We start from the raw sequence: 22,653 nt of genomic DNA on the forward strand, positions 1-22,653 counted from the left end.
CAAAATATTTAAAGAAATTAAATTAAAATTTTACATTTTGAGAGATAAGGTGCAATTTGACCATTATATTAACTTTTAAAATTCTTAAATGGGATTGAAATGAAAATTTCCCATTTCGGGGACCAGCACTGCCTGCTCGAGGGTGTTTTGAAGTTCGGGACCAATTTAGAATAAAGAGTAGTGTGTTAGGGACGGTCAGTGTAACTAACCCAATAAATTATTACGTGTTGAAGTTGAACCAAACATGAGGAATTAAGGGAAACGCCCGCCCAACGTGTTCCTTTATCACCCTCACAAAATCTTTTCCCTCCCCAATTGCACTGTCTCCCCTCCTTTCTGCAAATCACTCCACACTCACACTTCAATGGGCGGGACACTTGTTCCCACCGCAACTAAATCCGAACCGCCATCACCACCGCCGCCGCCGATGGAAAGCGCCGCGCCTTCTATTCCTCCTCCTCCTCCGATGCCGCCGCCATTGATGGAGGAAGAGCCTTCTGAAGCTGACATTGATAAGGATGCGCTATGTCCGATATGCATGCAGATTATCAAAGACGCTTTTATGACGGCTTGTGGTCATAGTTTTTGTTATATGTGTATTTTGACTCATCTTCGAAATAAGAGCGATTGTCCTTGTTGTTCTCGTTATCTCACTAATAATCACATCTTCCCTAATTTATTGCTTAATAAGGTTTGTTTTCCTTTTTTATATCGGTATTTCTTATGATCCCTTTTTGTGTTAATCTTAAATTGTTTTTTAATACAAGCCTGATATATAAGAAGCTGCATTTGCAATTTAAAGTTGAACTGTATTATTAAGTTCTGCAGAAACGGAAACTTGACATTTCATCACTTAATTATTGTTACTAATTTGAATAATGATTTATTGTATGTAGGCTTTAATTTCATTATATATACTGCAAATTTATTTTTTATTAAAGCAGTATTTTTAAATTTCGTAGTTATTGAAGAAAATCTCTGCTCGTCAATCAGCAAGGAATGCCTCTCCGGTAGAAAATCTTCGTCAAACAATACTGCAGGTCAGTTATACTATATTAGAGCATTAATTTGCCAGATAAATTAATTATAACTAATAGTTAATTATTGTGGTTTGCTTGTATATGGAACCTAATGAACTTGGTTACGTGGTTTAATGTTTGTTTGAATACTTAAGTTTCATTAATGATTAATTGTTTGATCTCTAAGGAGCTCTTTGAGTTCTCTAATAATAACTAATAAGTAATTATTGTGGTTTGATTGTATGTGGAACCTAATGAACTTGGTTATGTGGTTTAATGTTTGTTTGAATACTTAACTTTCATTAGTGATTAATTGTTTGATCTCTTAAGGAGCTCTTTGAGTTCCCTAATAAGTGTAGTTGATGCTCTCCTTGTGATCCTTAGACAGGGTTGTGAGGTGTCAGCCAAGGAGCTGGATAGTTTGTTGTCTCTACTTGTTGACAAGAAGATGAAAATGGAGCAAAGTGAAGCAGAGACAAACATGCAGATTCTGCTTGATTTCTTGAACTGTCTAAGGAAGAAAAAGCTTGAAGAGCTTACTCAGGTCCCTAACTTGAATTTATATCTTCCTGGAATTATACTTTTATGATTGATGGTCTTATGTGTTTTCATTTTTCTTACTGAAGATTCAAAATGATCTTCAATTTATTAAGGAGGACACAACTGCTGTAAAGAAACGTACCATGGAATTGTATACAGCGAAAGAGAGATGCTCCATGAATCTAAGGATGCTTGTTGATGATTTCTCTGCAGAAAAACCCTTGCCTTCATTGATTGATCAATATAATAATGGCGCTATATCTGGAGGTCGCAACTCGCAAGGCTGGATAGGTTCAGCAAGGTCACAGACCAAGGTTAGTTTGAAAGACCAAGTAAATTCACCGGGATTCAGAAGTAAAGATGCAAATTGTGGGTCAGATTCTACATGCAATACTAATTCAGGATTGACTGCGGCAAGAAAGAGGCGGATTCATGCACAGGTTACTCTCCTTGCTTATTTTTCATATTTCTTGACTTTTGCTGTTGGTTGGAGCAAGGTAGCCTATTTACTAATGATCCTCTAGTGTTTTCCTTTTATATTATAGTTCCAACTTTTCTAAGTAGCAGTCTGTTCAAAAGATTTATGGAGGAACTGAAGATTCCTATTGTTAAGAGATACATTTCCCATATATTCTCTGTTCATATAAATATACCAGTCACTCTTTTTTTTGTTCAATAATAGTCACTCCTTCAAAAATGACTGGTTGATTTTTTTATAATTATTCTCTTTCGCTCAGTTTAATGACCTACAAGAGTGTTACTTGCAAAAGCGGCAGCATTGGACCAAACAATTTAATAAACAGGAAGATGAAGGTCCAACTGCAATGGATGTAGATGGTTATAATCCTGGTCTTCAGGATTTTCAGGCAGTGCTAACTACATTTACACGATACAGGTACATAACTTCTCCACTGGTTTTGCCTTTGCTAAAAGTAATATTTTCTTTCTTCAGGAAATTTTGTCTATCTAACTCCAACTGTTCTTTCCTTCTATGTAACATTTGTAATTGTTGTTCACATTAGTCGGTTGAGGGTCATTGCTGAACTTAGGCATGGTGATATTTTCCACTCTGCTAACATTGTCTCAAGGTGAGTCAAAAGTTTATCATTCTATATATTTCTGATTAGCCATTAGTACTTGGGTTATCAATCAGTCGTAGTGGCATAAAGTTTGAGTGCCTTTGTTTTGTTTATGTTAGTTCTTTCTTTAAAACAAGTACTGCTTTGACCAATCTTCATTTGTTTAATAATATGATTAGACCTATTTTGGACTTCCATTCATGAAATTTTCCTCTCCTATGCGTCTTTAGAATTTATAATAACTAGAATGAATCTGCAGTATAGAATTTGATCGTGATGATGAGATGTTTGCTATTGCTGGAGTGTCAAGGCGCATCAAGGTTTTTGAGTTTTCTGCGGTAAGCATTAGATGAAATATTTTAGGTCTGTTAAGTGGAGTTCATGGTTTCTGAAGTTTTTATGACAGTGGAAATATTTTTATAAAGATGATTTATAGCCATCTCTCTTTGATTAAAGTGATCACTTTATACTTACCTGAACACTATTAGCTAGCCATTATTCTAGAATGATGACACATGTAACATGTACTATAACAATAGTTCTGTCTTTGATTCATCAATCAACACTTACTGTTTGGTTTTCTGCAGATTGTGAATGAACCAGCAGATGTGCATTGTCCTATTGTTGAAATGTCCACCAGATCTAAGCTTAGTTGCTTGAGTTGGAATAAGTACACAAAAAACCATATTGCTAGCTGTGATTATGATGGGATAGTAACTGTCTGGGACATTACTACTCGGCAGGTATGAATTACAGCTCTTTCATTTTTCTAACCTCAATAAATAACTCTCATGTAGGTTGTTCAGCAAAAACATTTTTATTGCAATGTTTGATTCAATCACCTACAGTTGCTTAATCTTCAAAACAATGGTTTCTAATTGTACAGAGTTTGATGGAATATGAGGAACATGAAAAGCGAGCTTGGAGTGTTGATTTTTCACGCACTGAACCTTCAATGCTTGTCTCTGGCAGTGATGACTGCAAGGTTTATAATCTCTCTGTAAAACTTGATGCTAGTGCATCTTGTATTCTAGGTCTAAGCTTGTTTTAGTGCATGTTCTCAAAAGATTGCAGATTATAAAGTTCTTAGATGTGAGATCCCTGCAGAAACTGTTTCCAGCATAACACCGTCCATCTACTTTTTGATAGAATAGCTATGTTGTAGTTGTTGCAATGGTTTTTATGTTAGTGTCCACCACCTGTCAGTCCACTAGATGAAGCTTGTACATGATTTGCAATTTACACTGTCTAACCCCGTTTGTATTTGATAGGTCAAAGTTTGGTGCACAAAGCAAGAAGCCAGTGTTCTGAACATCGACATGAAAGCAAACATTTGTTCTGTCAAGTACAATCCTGGATCCAGTGTTCATGTTGCAGTATGTCTTTGTTAAATAATATATCTGCCGCAATTGTTTTCCAGCCAAATAACTATAACATTTCAAAGCATCCCAACAAGGAAAAAGAAATTATTTCCGAGAAAATTATGAATAAAGAACTTGTTGAAGTTTCTGGTTTTTGAATCTTTTGCAGGTTGGTTCTGCTGATCACCGTGTTCACTATTATGACTTGAGAAACATCAGCAAACCGCTTTATGTGTTTGGTGGGCATAAGAAAGCTGTTTCATATGTGAAATTTTTGTCTAACCATGAATTGGCTTCTGCTTCAACTGACAGTACACTGCGCTTATGGGATGTAAAAGAAAATTTACCAGTAAGTACATTTTTCATTTCCCGGAGTTTATAATGGTCTAATTATGGTATAGGACCCTTTATTATGTTGAAATTTGAGATCTAATCATTCTTCTTTAATTTGGCATAATTTGGTCTGTCTACTTTTATACTGTTATTTGTAGGTCCAAACTGATAACAAGTTTGCTGATCTAGAAGTGATGACGTGGTATCTTTTTTTAAAACAATCTTAAAGATTAGATTGACATGTAAATTTATTGATAGTTGATATGCTAACAACAGTTAACAATGTTATCAATTTGGACCTATTACTAGCATTACAAAAATAGAGGACCAAAGTATGCCAACTTAAAGTAGAGGCATTAAACCTCAAATTTCGGTTAGAGAACTAAAACCATAATTAGACTGTAAATAATAGAATAAGTTCCATGGTTAAGCACTGAAATTTTTCTTTATCTTATCCTTCCTAAAGATAAGCTGGCAACAATTAGTTATGGAAGTTGGAGCAATTGATTACTCTTTTAGTAATATTATTATCCAGACCAGGATTCTTATTTGTTTTTATATTATCCTGTCAGCTGCGCGCTTTCAAGGGTCACAAAAATGAGAAGAGTTTTGTTGGCCTCACAGTAAACAGTGAGTTCATTGCTTGCGGCAGTGAAACAAATGAAGTATTTGCATATCACAAGGTTAGTTAACACATTCGAATATGGTATTTTGGCATCAAATCAGTTTGTAATTTAGTTACATTGACTCTTGCAGGCTATATCTAAACCTGCAGCTTCGTATAAATTTGGATCCGACATGGCTGATGTCGATGAGGAAGCCGGATCTTACTTCATCAGTGCTGTAGGTTGGAAGAGCGATAGCCCGACACTACTTGTGGCAAATAGTCAGGGAACAATTAAAGTGCTCGTGCTTGCGGCTTAAATGGTAAATCAATCTTGTAATCAACATTAAAAAACATTGCATCGTTGTTAGTTGATAGTTCCATTCTGCAATATTGATGTTACATATATATTTGATACATTTCATAATCTCTCATTAACACCTCATACTGCTAACTAATAATACTTACTTGAAGATTATTACGTGCCTAAATTCACTTAAATCCGCAATTTCTAATATACATATGTATTATGTATCAGTGTCTATTGAGTTTTTATGGTACTTTTCGTAATATGTCCGTATGAAGCCTACATTTTTATCTTGGCTTGTGAATTGTAACGATCATTATCCGTTAGGAATTTATTATAATGGAGTTAGATCTCCTGCTTAAAAAAAGGCAACATTTCGTTATATTTGTGAATATTTTCATATTTGAAGTTCATTTATTTTAGCAGTTTTTAATTTTTTTCCAAGTTGCAAATTTTGGGCTGAAATATGTGTTTTACCTCTTTTGATTTTTTTTGTATTTCAGGTGGGGGAAATGAAATGGGTTTCTCCTCAAGCGATGCTTTAATGTTTGTGAACTTTTCCCTTTTTGAGGAAAAGAGAAAAAGGGGTTTTAACAAGAAATGCTCCACTAGACCTATCCATGTTGCCCAGCCTTGGCCAGGATTTAGATTGCATTAATTAAAGTTTAAAATAGATGTTTTTTTAAATTTAATTTATAATATATGAATAGTAAAAACAAATTATTGTGTCAAACCAGGTTAAATTCGAAGCCAAGCATAATCTTTTTCTAAAGCTAGCTACAGTCAAATTTAAAATCAACTTGCTTTATTTTACCCAAGAATGAGTGAGAGGAAAGATTCGTTTGCTTAACACGATTTTAAGAAACACGATTTTAAGAATAAGATCAGTGATTGAATTAATCAAGTCAATGATTTACAGTTTAATAAATTTATTTGATTTAATCAAATAAATTAAAAAATATATAGTTCAATTAGTTCATATTAATTCGTGAATTAACTTAATCAATTTTCGAATTCAATTCATTTTTGATAACAGTGCTGCTTAGAGTTATGCTTAAAAGTCAAGCAACTTCATCCCTATGATGATCCATATGCCGAAAGTTTCTTTAGTGCTTACAAGTTACAACTACTAGGAAGAGTCTAGTATTATCAATTAGAAAGTGACTACTTGCTAACTGCTTTGGAAAGTCCTTTGCTCAAGTAAAGCTGACTAAAGAGATGCAAATCGTTTTGAATTTCCCAACAAACCACTAAGAAGTCCAATGCATGAGATGGAATAAAGGAGTATATCTTTATTTATTTTTTTTATTGGTGTTAAATTAGATCTGTCAATGAGTTGTGTTATCTGGCTTGAAAGTTCACCTAAGAAGTGAGAAAATTTTGGTAAAAATATAAGTTTAAAAAATAGGTTTAAATAAAAATAATAGCGTCTGCTTAAAAAATAGGTTAGGCCTTAGATAATACTTTTTTGACTTGGGCCTTAGGTAAGGTTATTTTATTGCTATTTTATTGTTGTTTTCTTACTGTTTTGTTATCATTTCACGATTTTATAATTACGATTTTGTTGTTATTGTTTGGATATTGTATAACTCTTTTATTGTTAATTTTATTACTATTTTAAAAATATTTAGTTGTTAAGTTACAGTGTTATTTAAGTATAAATATTTTTTAAATTTATTTTTTATTTATTGAAAAATATTTATTTTAATATTTTTAGTATTTTTTTATTATATTTTTAAAACTTATTATATAAGAAAATTAATTCAACTAGACCGGGTTCGAATTTTAGTATTTTTATTCGATCCAAACTTGGGTAAAGTTTTAAGCCTATTTTTCGAGCCGAACTGGACTCAAACTTAGCAAACGAGCTTAAAATTTTGACAAGAGACAATCCGACTCATAAACAATTTTATTTTAAACACATTTTGGATAATTAGTGATGAGATGAACCAAACTCACCACAAGCCTAAGCCCAGGTTGGTAAAAGCAATGGCAGTGAGGCTGTACTTTTACTTTTTAAGTTTTAACTCATACATTGCTTCTATATAATATTGTCGGAACTTTTTCATTTTTCAATTAAAAATATACAAAAATAAGTTCTTTTTGTTGTTATTTTCAAAATATATATAATTTTTATTTGTATAATAATTTAACAAATATATAAAATTTATTATTATAAAAATTATAAAAATAAAAAATTTATTCGTATAATAATTTTTATTATAAATTCTGATCATATTTGCGCTTTTTAATATAATACTTAAAACTATTCGTAATTCCTTTTCAACCTTTAAATAAAAAATAATACACTTTAACACACTTAAACTCTAACAAAGAATGCAGATGAGATTAAAATCACCGCTCGAATCTTGTGAATAAAAATGTAATTAACGTGTCAACAGCAACCGTTGAGGCACCTATCCCCACTTCCCAGCCAGCCACACTCTGTTTACTATTTCACAAATTTACAAGAATTAGTAAAAGGAAACAATCTCACCTGCCCACCCTTTTAGGTCGGTCATGCCACTTATCTTCTAGACACTGGTTACTGTTACACCCTCTCTTTTCTTTGTCCCCACGTCAAGATATTATTCCCTCTTTCCATTTTTAGTTACATTAAAAAAAGTAGGCTTAATATATCATTTAGTCCTTAAGTTTTACTTTAGTATTTAGTTTAGTATTTGCGTTTTTTCTATCTTCATCTAATGTTTGAGTTTAGTTTCAATGTTGAGGATAAATGGCATAATGTAGCCTAATAAATGTTTGACATATAAGATCTAGTATAAAAATATAGGTACTTAATTAGGGCACAAAAAAAAAATCTCAAATACTAAATTGAACTCTAAGCCAAACTCAAGCACTTGACTGATGCTAAAAAAACTTCATGTACCAAAATGAACATTAAAATTAAATTTAGGTATCAAATTGAAAAAAAAACTTGAGTTTCAATTAGTTCAATCTTGCCACTTATCTCTTAGGCATTGATTATTGTTAAGGTGATATGATTCGATTCAATGGGTTTTTCTAGATTGTTGAACTATCCATTATAATTCGGTTCGGCTATGCTCTATTCTCGAATTTTCCATATTAATATTTTGTTTTGATTTTTTAGACTTATTTTGATAAATTGAACTTTGTTTTGTGGCCTTTTAATATTTTTTAACAAATTTTCAAGGTTTTTTTCATAATTATTTCTGAAAATCAACAAATTTTTAAGAACTTTTAAATTATTTTCATTGTTTTAGATATAAAATATTTATTTTTAGTTATGTTAAAAAGTAGGGTTAATATATCATTTAGTACTTAAGTTTTGATTCAATGTATAAATTGGTATCGGAGATTTTTTTGCCCTAATTTGATATCTGAGTTTGGTTTCAATGTTTAGACCAAATGACATCGTGTGGCCTAATGAAGTTTGACATGTGGGATCTAGTATAAAAATATATGTACTCAATCGCCACAAAAAAAAAGACTTAAATATCAAATTAAATATTAAGTTAAACTTAGATACTTAACTGATATAAAAAAACTCAAATATCTAATAAAAAAAAACTCGTGTCAAATCAAGACAAAGGAAAACTTGATACCAAATTGCATATTGAAACCAAAATGTAAATAAAGAAGAATTTTGAACCTAGTCATTCACAAGCCTTGAGTTAAAGTTTTGGTCAAAAGTATGGTTATGATCCATTTATTATGTTAAAATTGCTAAATAAATAGTTAATACTTCTCATTATTTCAGATAAAAACTTGTATTAATTAATTTTTTAAAAACAAAATAACATGATAAATTGAAGGGATATTTTTAAGTTGTATGTTAATACAATGATAAATTTATATTTTCAACCCATCCAAAACTTTTAATTTAATTTTGACCCTTCCTTTAAAAAATTTAAGTTCAACCTGCACAAAAACATGTCAAAATACAAAAGAGAGGGACCCAAATCACAATTTGACCTTTAAAATTCATGAATTATAAGATCCAAGTGTCGTCCATCCCACTTAAGTTTTTCAGCCACAATGGTTTGAAAACCGAACCGAATCAACGGATCGGACTAATTATATAAAAATTGATCGATACATAAGTTCAAAGTCAAGGAAAAATATCAATTAATATCCCATTTATTTTTGTTTCTCTCACGTCATATGATCGCTACAATATCTAATATCTCATCCACTTTGGTCACGGTTTCCAACAACATTGCTAATCATCCCATCCCATCCACTTTGATCCTATTATTACCTTATAATTATTAAACAGAGAAAAAAAAAGGAGATTCATGAATCACAGATTCGTTCCTTAGATTCACTCTTCAAAAAAATTTCTTCATCTTCTCCATCACACAGATCCATCAAGCTTTCATTTTAATTTTTCCATTTTTTTTTCAAATTTTTTGGCGCCAAAAAAGGGCATGAGAGTCGAAGGATTTGAGGGAAAGGTTTACGAGGCGGCTGACCTCTCGCCGCTACGGCCTAATCCTCCAATCACCACCGAAGATGATAACGATAACAACGGCGAGGAGTTGTTCGTGCCTCCTTTGAATTTCGCTATGGTCGATAATGGAGTTTTCAGGTCTGGCTTCCCCGATTCCGCCAATTTTAGCTTCTTGCAATCGCTAGGGCTACGTTCTATTATGTGAGTTGTTACTTAACTGTGCCGATCTCTATAACTGCTGTCTAAGAAAAAAAAATCGTAAATTTCCTTGATTTTAAATTTTCGATCGACTCTTTTCGTAGATATCTTTGCCCTGAATCCTATCCAGAAGCCAACAATGAGTTTTTAAAGGCTAATGGAATTCGGCTTTTTCAATTCGGTATCGATGGATGCAAGGTATGTAATTGCTTTCTTTTTTCCTTCAGTTTTTGGCTTGATTCCCTCATCTAATATTGATTACCATGATTATATCTCAAGGTTCGAGTGTTTAATTCTGTGCTGTTGTCAATTCCATTTACTGAAACTGACATCGAAAATGGTTCTCCGCAAGCTAAAATCAAAATGTTAATTTTGATATTCAGTCCTATTTTCTCTAAATCCACGTAAATTTTGATCCCTGAACTGTGTTATTTACCATAATATAGTATTATAGAATCCTTTGGAAAATCAAAATTAATAGCAAAGCTGCATCCTTCATTGCATCATCATCCAAACAGCAGTTGTTGCTTAAGCTCTTTTTTTTTTTTCCAAATCGATCTCCTTTTTTGTTCCTAGTGGTGTTAAGGAACCCCTTTATATCTCCTCTCAAATGGGTATTTGTATTTTAACTGTTTTTTCAATTTATTGAACTATAAAGTAGAATTGTGGACATCATGCTGTTATTCAATCTGTAATTTGTTTGTATTTTATTTTGGCTGTTTATGGTGAAGAAGGATACTGTGATTTGCACAATGGTTTTTAAACAAATTAGGTACTAATTGTTTTGATATTATTGTTTGCTTCATGAAATGGTATCTTACATTCATAGATGCTTCATGAATGAAGCAATCAATATTCACAAGGTCATCTAAGATAGGTTAAAGTTTAGTTCAGTTCAGTTTGGTTCAAGCCTAGAAAAAGGATTATTTTGCACAAAATCTACGCACTTTTTTTTTAATGTGATACTAGCGGTAATGTTTAAGGTGAGATCTTATTATAGTGGAATTTCGTGGGATACTTTTTAAATCAAAGGCTGCGGTTAAATAAATATAGAAATGCCGTTTTGATCAAGCCACGTTAGAAATTAAGAAATTGTGCTAGTGACTTGAAACTAGTTAAATAATTGAATATGTTGTTTTTGTCTAGAAATCAGTTGCTCTCCTTAGTGTTGAAACTGGTTGAATTGGTTTTTGTCAATGCAAATCCTATGTGGCATGATCAACAGTTGATTTAAAAGGATCCTACTGGATCTCACTGTAATGGGATCTTTAAATAGATACCACCGATACTAACCAAATATCTTATGCCATATTTCTGTTTAAAAACAAAATGTTGCATCCAAATACATTCTTGAAATTGATAACCCATACTTTATACAGGAGCCCTTTGTAAACATTCCAGAGGAAACAATCCGGGAAGCATTGAATGTAGTCCTTGGTATTTAACACTTTTTACTTGTAGTTTATAGTTTTCTTCTTTATCATTTGCTTATATTTGGACTTGTCTGTTTCCATACCAGATGTAAAGAACCATCCACTGCTAATCCATTGCAAACGAGGAAAGGTAATTTCATCCTATACTTTTATGTTTTTTTCAAACCAATGTATCAGTTCACTGATATATTTCTGTACATGTCGTGTAGCACCGTACTGGTTGTGTTGTTGGATGCTTAAGAAAATTGCAGAGATGGTGTCTGTCTTCAATTTTCGACGAGTACCAACGGTTTGCCGCTGCCAAAGCAAGGGTGTCCGACCAGAGGTTCATGGAGAAGTTTGATGTTTCCGGCATGAAGCATTTACCAATAAAGTTTTCATGTTCAAAGAGATAGCAGTAAGCAGAGCATCATATATATATATAACTTTAAGTTTTTTACTGCCATAATCGAAACAAAGCGAACATAGAGCACAAGAGTTTGAGGTTTGAAACAACTTTGTTAATAATATATATACACGTATGTTTTCTTTTTTTACTTTTGAAGTATGGCATGGCATGGATGGTTGATTTTCTGCTCATTGCAATGGAAAATCATATATAAATATTTCCACCTGCATAATTGGCTGCAGATCCGTTGGATAAATTGTTTTTTTTTTGTTTTTTTCAAGTCCTTGTCATGATTAGGAGTGAGCAATTGTTGGTTCAAATTGGCTTAGGTTGAAAAATGCTGTGAAAAAATGCTCATGTAAAGTAGAAGATTTAACCAGGGGATAAGAAAGTAATTTAATTGAAAAGCATTTTTTCAAAAGCTAAAATTTAAAAATTTTGACTTAGCTTAAAGTCCTAATTTAAAATCAAGTGTTTATCAATTTTTTTGTTTGAAATCATGATTTGGGTTGAAAAAGTATTTTTCAGTCTCAATGATAAACATATTCTTAGTATAAACATATTCTTAGTCCTTAGTCGGGTTTAACATGGCAATATCATAGATTAATTAGTTATTGGTTCTAAATTTAACTTTTTTTTATAGAACAAATCGACTTTTAATATGTATAAATTTTAATTTTTAAATATTTATATATATTTAAATATTGGAACCATGGATGAAAAAGGTTGTACAGTCAATTGATGATATGTGGTTCATCTAGCCTAATGAATAAATTCAAAACAGTATATTATACTATTTGATTCACCAGTCAAGGTTTTATAGTATTTGGTTCATTGACTCGAGCAAGGTAAACCCATATTATGAATATGTTAATATTTGAGTCATTATGTCAAACTAAAAATAAGCATGTATATATTATGAATATATTACAATATTAGGTTGAAGGTAACCATATATTACCAATAATATTTGCTCTTATTTTATTTTGGACTAAAATGTTATAAAATGTTGCTTTATATACAAGATATTGTATGGTTAAGCTTGGTGAATGAACTGATGGTTATGGCAATAAACATGTTTGTTTTATTATTTAGTATGTGATGGTTTTTTCTACGTACATAGATAAGCTTATATGAAATTGTTATTTCACGTCATTCAAATCCCTTTTTAATAGGAAAATGACAAATTAAAACTTTACTCTTGATTTTTAGCATTTTTAGTTGAATTTGAATTTATTCAGGAAGAAAAAGCTGAAAATAAGGAGGAAAAATTTAATTTTTCATTCTCCTATCGAAAAGGGATATGGATGACGTGGAATTATAGTTTCATGCAATCTCTTCTCATAAAATGTTGCTTTATATGTAATATTTTGCTTAAATTTTTGCAGATGAAGTGATTATTATGGAAATAAACATGCTTGTTATAGAATTCAGATAACAAAGATAAAAACTACTTTATAAGTTAATTCAATTAAGGTAGGAGGTTTAGTTTTCAATTTTTTTAAGAGTAAACTATAAAAATAATTATTTTTGTTTGATTTATATTACATTTTAGTCACTTATGTTTGAAATGTTATGTTTTAGTTACTTACGTTATTGTTTTGTTACAAAGTGGTTACTCTATCGTTAAACTCCGTTACCTCCTTAATGCCAGTCTTATGTGGCAGTTCAAATGGGTTTTAAATGCCAACTTGGATGTCCAGTTGTTAGGATGAAAATAGGTTTTTAATTAAAGTAAATTTAATTTGGATTGCCCCAGGACATCCAAGTTGGCATTTAAAAATCATTTGGACTGCCACGTAGGGTCGTCGTTAGCAAGGTAATGGAGCTTAACGGTAGAGTGACCACTTCATAACAAAACGAATATGTAAGTGACTAAAATGTAACATTTCAAACATAAGTGACTAAAATGTAATATAAGACAGACAAAAATGACTATTTTTATATTTTACTCTTTTTTTAATCAAAACTATTGAGAGATATTAACTCTTTTGAAAGAAATCTTTAAAATATTGTCTATTAAGTGGTTGATCAGCCCTCAACAATGGTCAATTATTGTTCCCGTGTCGAAATTTGTCTTTTACTTCCATTAAGAGCCTCGAGAAATTTACAGTTCACATATCAAAAAAATGTCAACATTTACTCTTTTATAGAATTTAAACCTATACTTTTATATAATATTTATGATTAAAATAAATCATCGATGAATTGCGTAACAGAGAATATTTTCAAAATTGACTGATTGCTGTTCTCTTAATTAAGTCCGCTAGATCTCTATGCAAAATGATAATTTAAAAAAAAATAAAAAAATCGAAGACTCTAATTTTGGCTTGCAAAGACATGATTGGCATATGTTGTCAAAGACAAGATTGGCTTACGTTTGCTTTACAGCATCAGCAACACCTCTATCCTCCATTTTAATTTAATCAAACTTTAAATATTCTCACTAATTGTTTCATTTTAATTTAATCAACTTTATAACATGCTCACTAATTTGTCTTCTTTAATAGGTTTGTTTTTTTTGCTTTATCTAATAGTGAAGCAAAGTGCAGATTCCTAGTTTATTTTAGATTAAATAGTTCTATTAGTCCTTGTATTTTACCAAAGTTATAGATTTAGTCTTTATACTTTAATTTAGTCCATTTTAGTCCTTATAATATTTGAATTTTAAAATATCAGTCCTTACCAAACAATAAAGGTTAAAATCATTAAGTTATGTTATTTCCAAAATCTAACGTGACAAACATATTATCATATGTGTAACGTTATGTTAGCTTGTTAATTCCACATATTATTCATTAAAAATTCAGTTAATGGATTAATGACTGTCATTTGCGTCAATATTGAAATTTTAAAATTCTAAAACTATAAGGACTTAGAATGATCCAATTGAAGAATATTGATTAAATCTACAACTGTACGCATAGCATAAGACCGATAATTGCTTTTAACCAAATGAAATTAACAGCTAATGTTTGTGTTAGGACTAAAATTTTAAAATTTGAACTAAAATTTATCAAATTAAAACATATGGACTAAATCCACAACTTTAACAAAGTACAAGGACTAATAGCAGAATTTAACCTATATTTTGTCTGCAAATCTTCCTAAAGCAATACCAATATCAGTCCATAAATAGAACACCCAGAGCATTACCAACTTGAATATAAATAAAACACACATTCAAAGAGAGGATTTCAATAATCCATGGAAAAAGAAATAATCATATCCAAACCAGATATGAACCGTTTCGATGAAATGAGCGAACCATACAAAAAAGTTTTAGCCAAAGACGATGACGTTCATTGCTTGAAAGCGATCTACTCGAAAAACACCGACGCATTGTTGAATCCAATCACGGCACTTAAAGACACCATCTTCCACATCGCAGCTCACGACGGCCGTGAGGAAGTGCTTCGTGTTCTGCTCGAAATGGTGCCGCCGTCAAAGAGGGCGGAGGTGCTGAAGGTGAAGAACATTTACGGGAACACGATCCTCCATGAGGTGGCCACCACTACTAATGTAAAAGCAGCTCGTTTATTGATGGAAGAGTTGTTGGTGTTGCCTGGAAATGATAATCGGCAAAGGGAAGAGATATTGGGTGCTCAAAACAAATTAGGCGAAACCCCATTGTTCAGGGCTGCGCAATATAGCTGCAAAACGATGGTGGAGTATTTGGCAACTGCAATCGGACGAACCGGGAACCTTGAAAGTCACTATAGGAGAAACGATGGGACCTCCATTCTTCATATTGCTGTGATCGGCCAACAGTTCGGTAATACATCTCACTTCAAACAATAAGCTCCGATTTGTCATTTATAAATTTTAATCTCATATTTCGAATTCTATCGAGCTTAAATAAACATCAAAATACTAATAATATCATACCTAAACTTAATCCGGGCAAATCCCCTAAACACTTCTAAACTGGACAGATATTTAGACTACAGATTATATTTAATTGGATTAAATTTCAGTTTGGAGTCAAAATTAATTAGCTTTCACTATTGTCTTCTTGATACTGTTATTGGATTTTGCATTTTCAATCCAGATACTGCTATTTGGTTTCTGAGAAAGTCTCCAGAGCTTGCAACATACAAGGACAAGAATGGAAACACCAGTCTTCATCTGCTAGCTAGCATGGCCTCCGCTTTTAAGAGCAGCTCCCCCACCAAAGGAATATTCAAGGAGTTCATCTATTATTGTATGTATTTTTCTTCATTCTATCTATAAAATTAATGGTTGATAGTAGATCGATTTTTTTGAGAAAAATTTTCAAAGTATTTGTTGAACATCTCAACGGGTCTATAAAGGGTAAAAATATTATAGAGATCTTAGATTGTATTTTTCTCTTTTTACTCGAAAAAATAGATAAATTAATTCTTATACATTAAACTAAAGAACAAATTAGTCCTTTTTATTAAAACATTTATTTATTTTTATTCTTAAAAACTGGCGTGAGTAATGGAATAACTAGACAATTGTTAACAGTAAAAATAGATGAATTTTTTTAACAAAAGTATCAGTTTGTTATTTGATCTTATATAAAAGGATTAGTTTACCTTTTTTTAGTAGAATAGACAAAATTCAATCCGATTACCGCCCATGATCCGATCGAACGAGTTACTCCTACTTAATTAAATTTGTTTCTTTAGATAATCAAATTTGACACAAAGTAATACTGACCCGTTAAAGAATGTCACCAACATGATTCAAAAACTTTGCCAGAAAAGTTGACCCTTCATTTTAGTATCACCGTTTACTCATTTTAATGACATTGTTGTTTGAAAAAAAGGCCTACCGAGTGATTCACGTAATAAGGAAGGGACGAATGAGCTTACAAAAAATAGGCAAGACAGAGATTTAGAGCAGGGTGAACAAAACAGAGGTCTCAATCAGCAGGATTACTGCAAAGGTATTTTTTTTTTACTAGCAATACATATCAAATTATAGGTTTAATTTTTCTATTAGTCTCTGCATTTTTTAAATTTTAAAATTCTAGTCTTCACCTAAATAATAACTACTAAATTCATTAAATTCAACTATTCCCAAAATTTGATGCTGTATGTGTAAAGCCATGTCAGCTTATTATTTTCATATATTACTCAATAAAAATTCAATTAATTGATTAATGACTGTAATTTGCATAAAGACTAAAATTTCAATCAAAATTCAAAATGTATAGGGACTTAGAATGATCCAATTGGAGAATATGGACTAAATTTAACTGAATGCATGGTATAGAACTAATAATTAAATTTAACCAAATATATTTAACTGCTGTGATTTGGGTCAAGATTAAAATTTAAAAAATTGAAAAGTACATGGACTAAAATTGATCGATTTAAAAAATATAGAGATTAAATTTAATCAAATTAAAGGATAAGGATTAAATCTACAACATTTACAAACTACAAAGAAGCTTTGTAGTTTTCTTCGTACAAAAGTTAAAGTAAGTGATCTTTTATCTTTTTGGGATAATGATCATAGGCTAAAGGGTTAAACCACGATAAATATTGGTATTGATTAATTTTGTGACAGGGGCGAAGTCAGAACAATTTTTTAGGGGGGCCGAATGAAATTTTAATTTTTTATAGTCTATATCTTTATAGTTTTTAAAGTATTAAATTAAATTTTTATAATTTTAAGGGGTCAAAGTGTAATTTTACCTTTACTAATTTAAAATTTTAAAAAAGTTTAAATGGTCTAAATGACAATTTTTCATTTTAGGGGGCCGGGCCATGCCAGCCCCCCTAGAATCGCCTTTGATTCTGTCTCGATATTGTATTGATCACATTTCTGCTCGTATATACACCTTTGAGTTTCATATGATTATTATATTGTAGGATGGAAAATGATTGTTCAGATTTGGAAACAAAAGAAAATGCATGAATCGGCGGTTAAACTAGCGAAGTTATTAGTGGAAACTGATGCGTCTTGGTTCGAAACTCATGAACCGGAGGAAGACGACACGATTTTAATGGAACGGAAGGAGGAAGAAGAAGAGACGTCAAAAAGTAATGCAACGGCCAGCACAGAGCGGTCGCCTGAACCGGATACGCCATTGCTCATCGCAACCAAAACAGGCATCGTGGAGATAGTGAAGGAGATACTCACAAGGTACCCTCAGGCAGTTTATCACATCGGTCAAAAGGGGCAAAACATACTTCATGTCGCTATCATGCATCGGCAATACAAAGTGTTCCATGTCCTTAAGGATAAAGAAGAGGCGAAGAGGTTGGTTCGGGGCATCGATAACGATGGTTGCACCATACTGCACCATGCTGCTAACACTAAATATTATCATGGAGGAACCAAACCAACCCCTGCTCTTAAACTCCAACAGGAATTGACATGGTTTGAGGTACAACTTTTTTTTTTATGATTAAAACTAGACCCGTTAATCGAGCGGATTAGTTCAATGTAGATCGAGTTAATTCGAGTTTTGTCTTAAATGCAGGACGTAAAAAACCAAATGCCCTCTCATTTTATCATGCATCTCAACAAAAAGGAGACCACAGCAGATGACCTTTTCAAGGATAATCACCGAGATCTACTTAAAACCGCGCAAGAATGGGCGAAGAACACCTCTCAGTCGTGTTCGACGGTCGCGATTCTCGTCGCAACTGTTGTTTTCACAGCTGCCTACACTGCACCGGGTGGTTTCTTGCAGAGTATGTAATTGATCTATTAGAAGTTGAGTAAAAGTATCATGGCAGCTCTTTGAAGTTGAATTGCATTTGAGTTTATATATACAAGAAATAGATAAATTAGTCTCTATTCGTTAAATCAAAAAGTAAACTAGTCTTTTTATTAAAATTTTCATCCATTTTTACTCTTAAAAACTGGTCATTGTACCATGTGTTATTGTCAGGTTATTCTATTAACCACGTCAACTTTTAACAGTATTTGAAAGGATAAACTTTTTAACAAAAAAATTAATTTACTCTTTAATATAATATACAGAGATTAATTTATTTATTTTTAATAGTAACTGAACATTGAAAAACCAACTATATGATATAAAAGTTATGATGATATTGAATCATGGTCAATACATGCAGACGGTCGTCCCATTCTCCTCGAAGAGCCTCTTTACTCGTTTTTCACGGTGATGGACGTTGCCGGTCTCGCGAGTTCCTTGACCTCGGTGGTTATCTTCCTCTCTATCCTCACTTCTTCACTCGAGTTCGAGGATTTTCATCACCGGTTACCTCGGAACCTCTCCCTCGGTTTCACCTTCCTATTCTTCTCCGTCACCAGCACCATGATGACTTTCACAGCCACCATTTTACTGCTGGTTCATTTGGAGAAGAAGTGGACTGCAACGCTAACGTACGCGGCTGCATTCCTTCCCATATGCTTATTTGCATTATTTCAATTCCCTTTATATTACCAGTACTTCGTTGCTGCAGTGAAGAGCATTTTGGATTTTCTTAGAAGGAATTTGCCTGGTAACTGGGATTTTCTTCAATTTATAGATGATTACTAAGAAGCAATAAAAGGGAAGCCTTTTAATCTGTATTGCTGCTCAAAGTCCATTGATTTCTAGATTTTTACTGTTTTTTTTTCTTATTCCTATATTCCTGTTTTGGTCATTGTTCTTGGACTATTGGATTTAATCATTTGTATTTATTTTTAATCATTTTTTTTAAAATTTGTTTATGAATTTACTGATGATGTTGTTGATTAATAGTTATGATACGCACTATTACTAACTCGATTATCTGATTGGGTCTTAATCTGGGTTCTATGCAGTTCGCACTTTAGGTTCGCATGTAAGGTGTTCGCACTCTTTTATGAGATCATAAGATGTGCGTTACCACAATCATATAAGCGATCTTGTAATACCCCGAAAATTTTTATAGTAAAATATTATCCGTGATATAGTAAAATAAGGAAATAAAGTGACAAAAAGGGAAATTTTGAGTTATGTCAATATTGGGAAGTATATTATGACATATTGATTCAAGAAAGGATTAAATTGTAAAAGTGAAAAAAGTTTCGTGGCCCAAGAGTAAATACTCAAAATTTGAAGGATTAAAGTGTAAATATGAAAAGTTGAAGGACTAAAGTGTAAATTTGATGGATCTCTGAAAAGGAATTGACGGTAAAAAGGATCTAGCCCGGACGGGTGATCTTATTCTGATATAGCTCTCCCGAAGAATACGTGTAAAATGGATTTAGCCCGGACGGGTAATCCAAATTAGGGTCTGAATTTAGCCTGGACTGGTAATTCAGATACAAGCTCATTAGAGTAATTGTCGTTACAGGGGATTTAGCCTGGACTGGTAATCCCGACAATACTCTATGAGTTTATATTACAGGGGATTTAGCCTGGACTGGTAATCCCACTGTAAGGATGAGGTTCATGGGAGTGTGCTCTCTGATATGAAATGTGTAAGACCATGGTTGAATGATACCATGGCAGCCTGATATGAAATGTGTAAGACCATGGTTGAAAGATACCATGGCAACCTGATATGAAATGTGTAAGACCATGGTTGAAAGATACCATGGCAACATGACAGAAAATGAGTAAGACCATAGTTGAAAGACACTATGGCATCATGTCAAAGATAAATAAGACCGTGGATGGGAGATGCTATGACATCTGTTGAACAATTGATATTCAGGTAATATGTATCAAATGACGAATGGTTATATGAAATAATTATGAAGATAGATAAACGAAATAAGTATAAGTACATGGAATATAATTTATGTTAAGTTTGATATAAGCTATTACCGGAATAAATATATATAAAATATATGGAAATGATGGAGCATGAAATATTGATATAATGAAATGAATGATATATGCTTATGAAGAAACGGTAAGAGAATGATATGTTTCATGACATGTACATATATGATTATATTTGATATGTTGATACAAGGAAATTATGTAAGTAAAGACAATTATTAAACTCAAGTGTGACATGTCGAGAAAATAAGTATATCAATGTTGAATTTATATGAAATATGTGCAAGTATACTAACAATGATGTGGCTTGACGCTTAGACAAAGGTCAAGCTATTGATTAAATGGTAACATGTTTAATTATAAGAAGCATTGAAATTGTAAGTACTTAGATGAAAATAAAATTTAAGATTTTGCGAAATTTTTTTTATGATCCCGATTTAATTCCGGTTGGTTCTTAATGTATGTTTGGGGCTTCGAGGGCCCAATAAAGAGACGTTATGACTATTTTCAAAATATAAATAATAAATGACTCAGAATTATCTGAAAATGTTCAGTAAACTCCGGTAATGCCTCGTACCTATTCCGGCAATGGATATGGGTAGGGGTGTTACAGATCCCACATCTAGAAAACACGTGTTAACTCTAGAATACAGTACGTATTGATCGACATGTATGGGAATCTATCTACGATATTACATCCAAAAACAGTAATTATATTAAATAAATAACCAGTTCAACTCATCTGAAGAGGATACACTCTTAAATACTCAACATATATATTATTAATTCATCAAATATGAATCCCTAATTCTTTTGACCAAAGGCAAATATAATGGAAAAATTACAATTCAGTCTCTTTAAAATAATTGAATTAAAAGTTATTATATGTAAAATTGTACTTTGGTTTCCTCAAACAAGAACCTTTAGAAAAGTTGAAATCATAAATTAGGTTTTAAAATGTTGTTAGTCCCTGAACTTGTATAGAATTTGATATTTGGCCCTTGTATTTTAAGAGTTAAAAATTCAATATTCTTACTTTTTTTTTAATTTGAAAATCCTAGTGTAATCATTATGGTCGTTGGTTGTTTTTGTCAAAAAATTTCAATTTAACATGTTTATTTTCTGTTAATGAGAATAGCCTAATCAAAATTACAAGTTGACGACTTAAGACAAAAAGTACTTGCAAATTTAATTATTGAATTTAGATTTTTTTTTTAAAAGGAAGATCTAATTTTTTAAAATTTTTAAATACAATGATTAAATCTCAAGTCTTGTTAAGTACAAATGCATATTTCAATCCATAAATTAATACATGATAAAATTATATTTTAATCTATCAAAAATCTATAATTCAATTCTGATTCCCTTAAAAAAATAATCAAGTTTGCAAGATGGAATGAATCACAATAAGTCTAATTAACTATGATTATATCAAATTTGACTTAAATTCAAATCAGTCCAAGTTAATTATAAAAACATAACAATTTAAACTGATCTGATTCGAATAAAAAATAACACAAATAAAAAATTTATCTTATCCCAAAATAGCTCAAAAAGTAATATAAAATAAAAAGAGATTTAACTATTTATAAATTTTGAGAGGTAAAGTTATTATTATGTTAATTTTAAACTTGGACAAAAAGAGTTCAAGCCCCAACGTGGGAATAATTGTCAAATACAATGCCTAACTTGGATAAAAAAATCCAAGCGCCAATTAATGTGAGGAAAGTTGCTAAGTTCAGGTCTTAAAAAGTGATTTAACCATTTATAAATATCAAGGGTTAAAGTTGCTATTATGTTAATTTTAAAATCTGTCACTATTAATCAACTAGTGTCAATTTTTTTTAAATAATTAAATAATTATTTTATAATTTTTTATTAAAAATAAATTTATTAATAAATAGTAATTCACCCTATACTTAATTAAGTTATGATATTTGTATCATGGGCCAATTGATGCAGATGGTCATCCCATTCTCCTCGAAAAGCCTCTTTACTCGTTTTTCATCGTGATGGACGTTGCCGGCCTAGCGAGCTCCTTGACCTCAGTGGTGATCTTCCTCTTTATCCTCACTTCTTCGCTCGAGTTCGAAGATTTTCGTCACCGACTGCCTCGGAACCTCTCGCTTGGTTTCATCTTTCTGTTCTTATCGGTCACCAGCACCATGCTGACCTTCACAGCCACCATTTTACTTCTAGTTCATTTGGAGAAGAAGGGGACTGCAACGTTAACGTATGCGGCTGCATTC

General features: G+C 31.8%; 3 protein-coding genes across 4 annotated transcripts; all 3 read left to right on the forward strand.

Annotated features, from left to right (window-relative positions):
* The first annotated feature begins 249 nt into the window (after positions 1-249).
* LOC107924934 (E3 ubiquitin-protein ligase COP1) lies at positions 250-5,963 on the forward strand. Of its 2 annotated transcripts, XM_016855511.2 has the most exons (14): positions 250-691; positions 963-1,040; positions 1,408-1,563; positions 1,646-1,999; positions 2,297-2,454; positions 2,582-2,647; positions 2,898-2,976; positions 3,226-3,381; positions 3,525-3,623; positions 3,910-4,014; positions 4,169-4,348; positions 4,905-5,015; positions 5,089-5,259; positions 5,747-5,963. In XM_016855511.2, the coding sequence occupies exons 1-13, from the start codon at positions 365-367 to the stop codon at positions 5,254-5,256; spliced, it is 2,037 nt and encodes a 678-aa protein (XP_016711000.1). In that variant the 5' UTR covers positions 250-364; the 3' UTR covers positions 5,257-5,259; positions 5,747-5,963. The 2 variants fall into 2 exon arrangements, with proteins under 2 accessions (XP_016711000.1, XP_016711001.1); XM_016855512.2 differs by lacking the exons at positions 4,905-5,015; positions 5,089-5,259; positions 5,747-5,963 and adding an exon at positions 4,491-4,574.
* A 3,380-nt stretch (positions 5,964-9,343) lies between these two features.
* LOC107924920 (probable tyrosine-protein phosphatase DSP4) lies at positions 9,344-11,845 on the forward strand. The gene is made up of 5 exons (XM_016855498.2): positions 9,344-9,879; positions 9,981-10,074; positions 11,256-11,313; positions 11,396-11,439; positions 11,519-11,845. The coding sequence occupies exons 1-5, from the start codon at positions 9,656-9,658 to the stop codon at positions 11,702-11,704; spliced, it is 606 nt and encodes a 201-aa protein (XP_016710987.1). The 5' UTR covers positions 9,344-9,655; the 3' UTR covers positions 11,705-11,845.
* Positions 11,846-14,859: 3,014 nt separating this feature from the next.
* On the forward strand, positions 14,860-19,413 carry LOC107924966 (uncharacterized). The gene is made up of 6 exons (XM_016855545.2): positions 14,860-15,472; positions 15,749-15,901; positions 16,493-16,612; positions 17,544-18,061; positions 18,158-18,371; positions 18,762-19,413. Exons 1-6 carry the CDS (start codon positions 14,905-14,907, stop codon positions 19,187-19,189), a joined length of 2,001 nt encoding a protein of 666 aa, XP_016711034.1. The 5' UTR covers positions 14,860-14,904; the 3' UTR covers positions 19,190-19,413.
* Positions 19,414-22,653: the final 3,240 nt, after the last annotated feature.

Source organism: Gossypium hirsutum, chromosome A10 (assembly GCF_007990345.1).
Source record: "Gossypium hirsutum isolate 1008001.06 chromosome A10, Gossypium_hirsutum_v2.1, whole genome shotgun sequence".
Lineage (NCBI taxonomy): Eukaryota > Viridiplantae > Streptophyta > Magnoliopsida > Malvales > Malvaceae > Gossypium > Gossypium hirsutum.

Bases quoted from the DNA above. Each gene is read 5' to 3' on its own strand.
- LOC107924966 (XM_016855545.2), top strand. From the start codon at position 14,905: ATGGAAAAAGAAATAATCATATCCAAACCAGATATGAACCGTTTCGAT. The intron at 15,902-16,492 runs GTATGTATTTTT...TTTGAAAAAAAG, and splicing joins CAAGGAGTTCATCTATTATT to GCCTACCGAGTGATTCACGT. The intron at 18,062-18,157 runs GTACAACTTTTT...TCTTAAATGCAG, and splicing joins AGGAATTGACATGGTTTGAG to GACGTAAAAAACCAAATGCC.
- LOC107924934 (XM_016855511.2), top strand. From the start codon at position 365: ATGGGCGGGACACTTGTTCCCACCGCAACTAAATCCGAACCGCCATCA. The intron at 692-962 runs GTTTGTTTTCCT...TAAATTTCGTAG, and splicing joins CTAATTTATTGCTTAATAAG to TTATTGAAGAAAATCTCTGC. The intron at 1,041-1,407 runs GTCAGTTATACT...ATCCTTAGACAG, and splicing joins TTCGTCAAACAATACTGCAG to GGTTGTGAGGTGTCAGCCAA.
- LOC107924920 (XM_016855498.2), top strand. From the start codon at position 9,656: ATGAGAGTCGAAGGATTTGAGGGAAAGGTTTACGAGGCGGCTGACCTC. The intron at 9,880-9,980 runs GTGAGTTGTTAC...CTCTTTTCGTAG, and splicing joins CTAGGGCTACGTTCTATTAT to ATATCTTTGCCCTGAATCCT. The intron at 11,440-11,518 runs GTAATTTCATCC...CATGTCGTGTAG, and splicing joins TCCATTGCAAACGAGGAAAG to CACCGTACTGGTTGTGTTGT.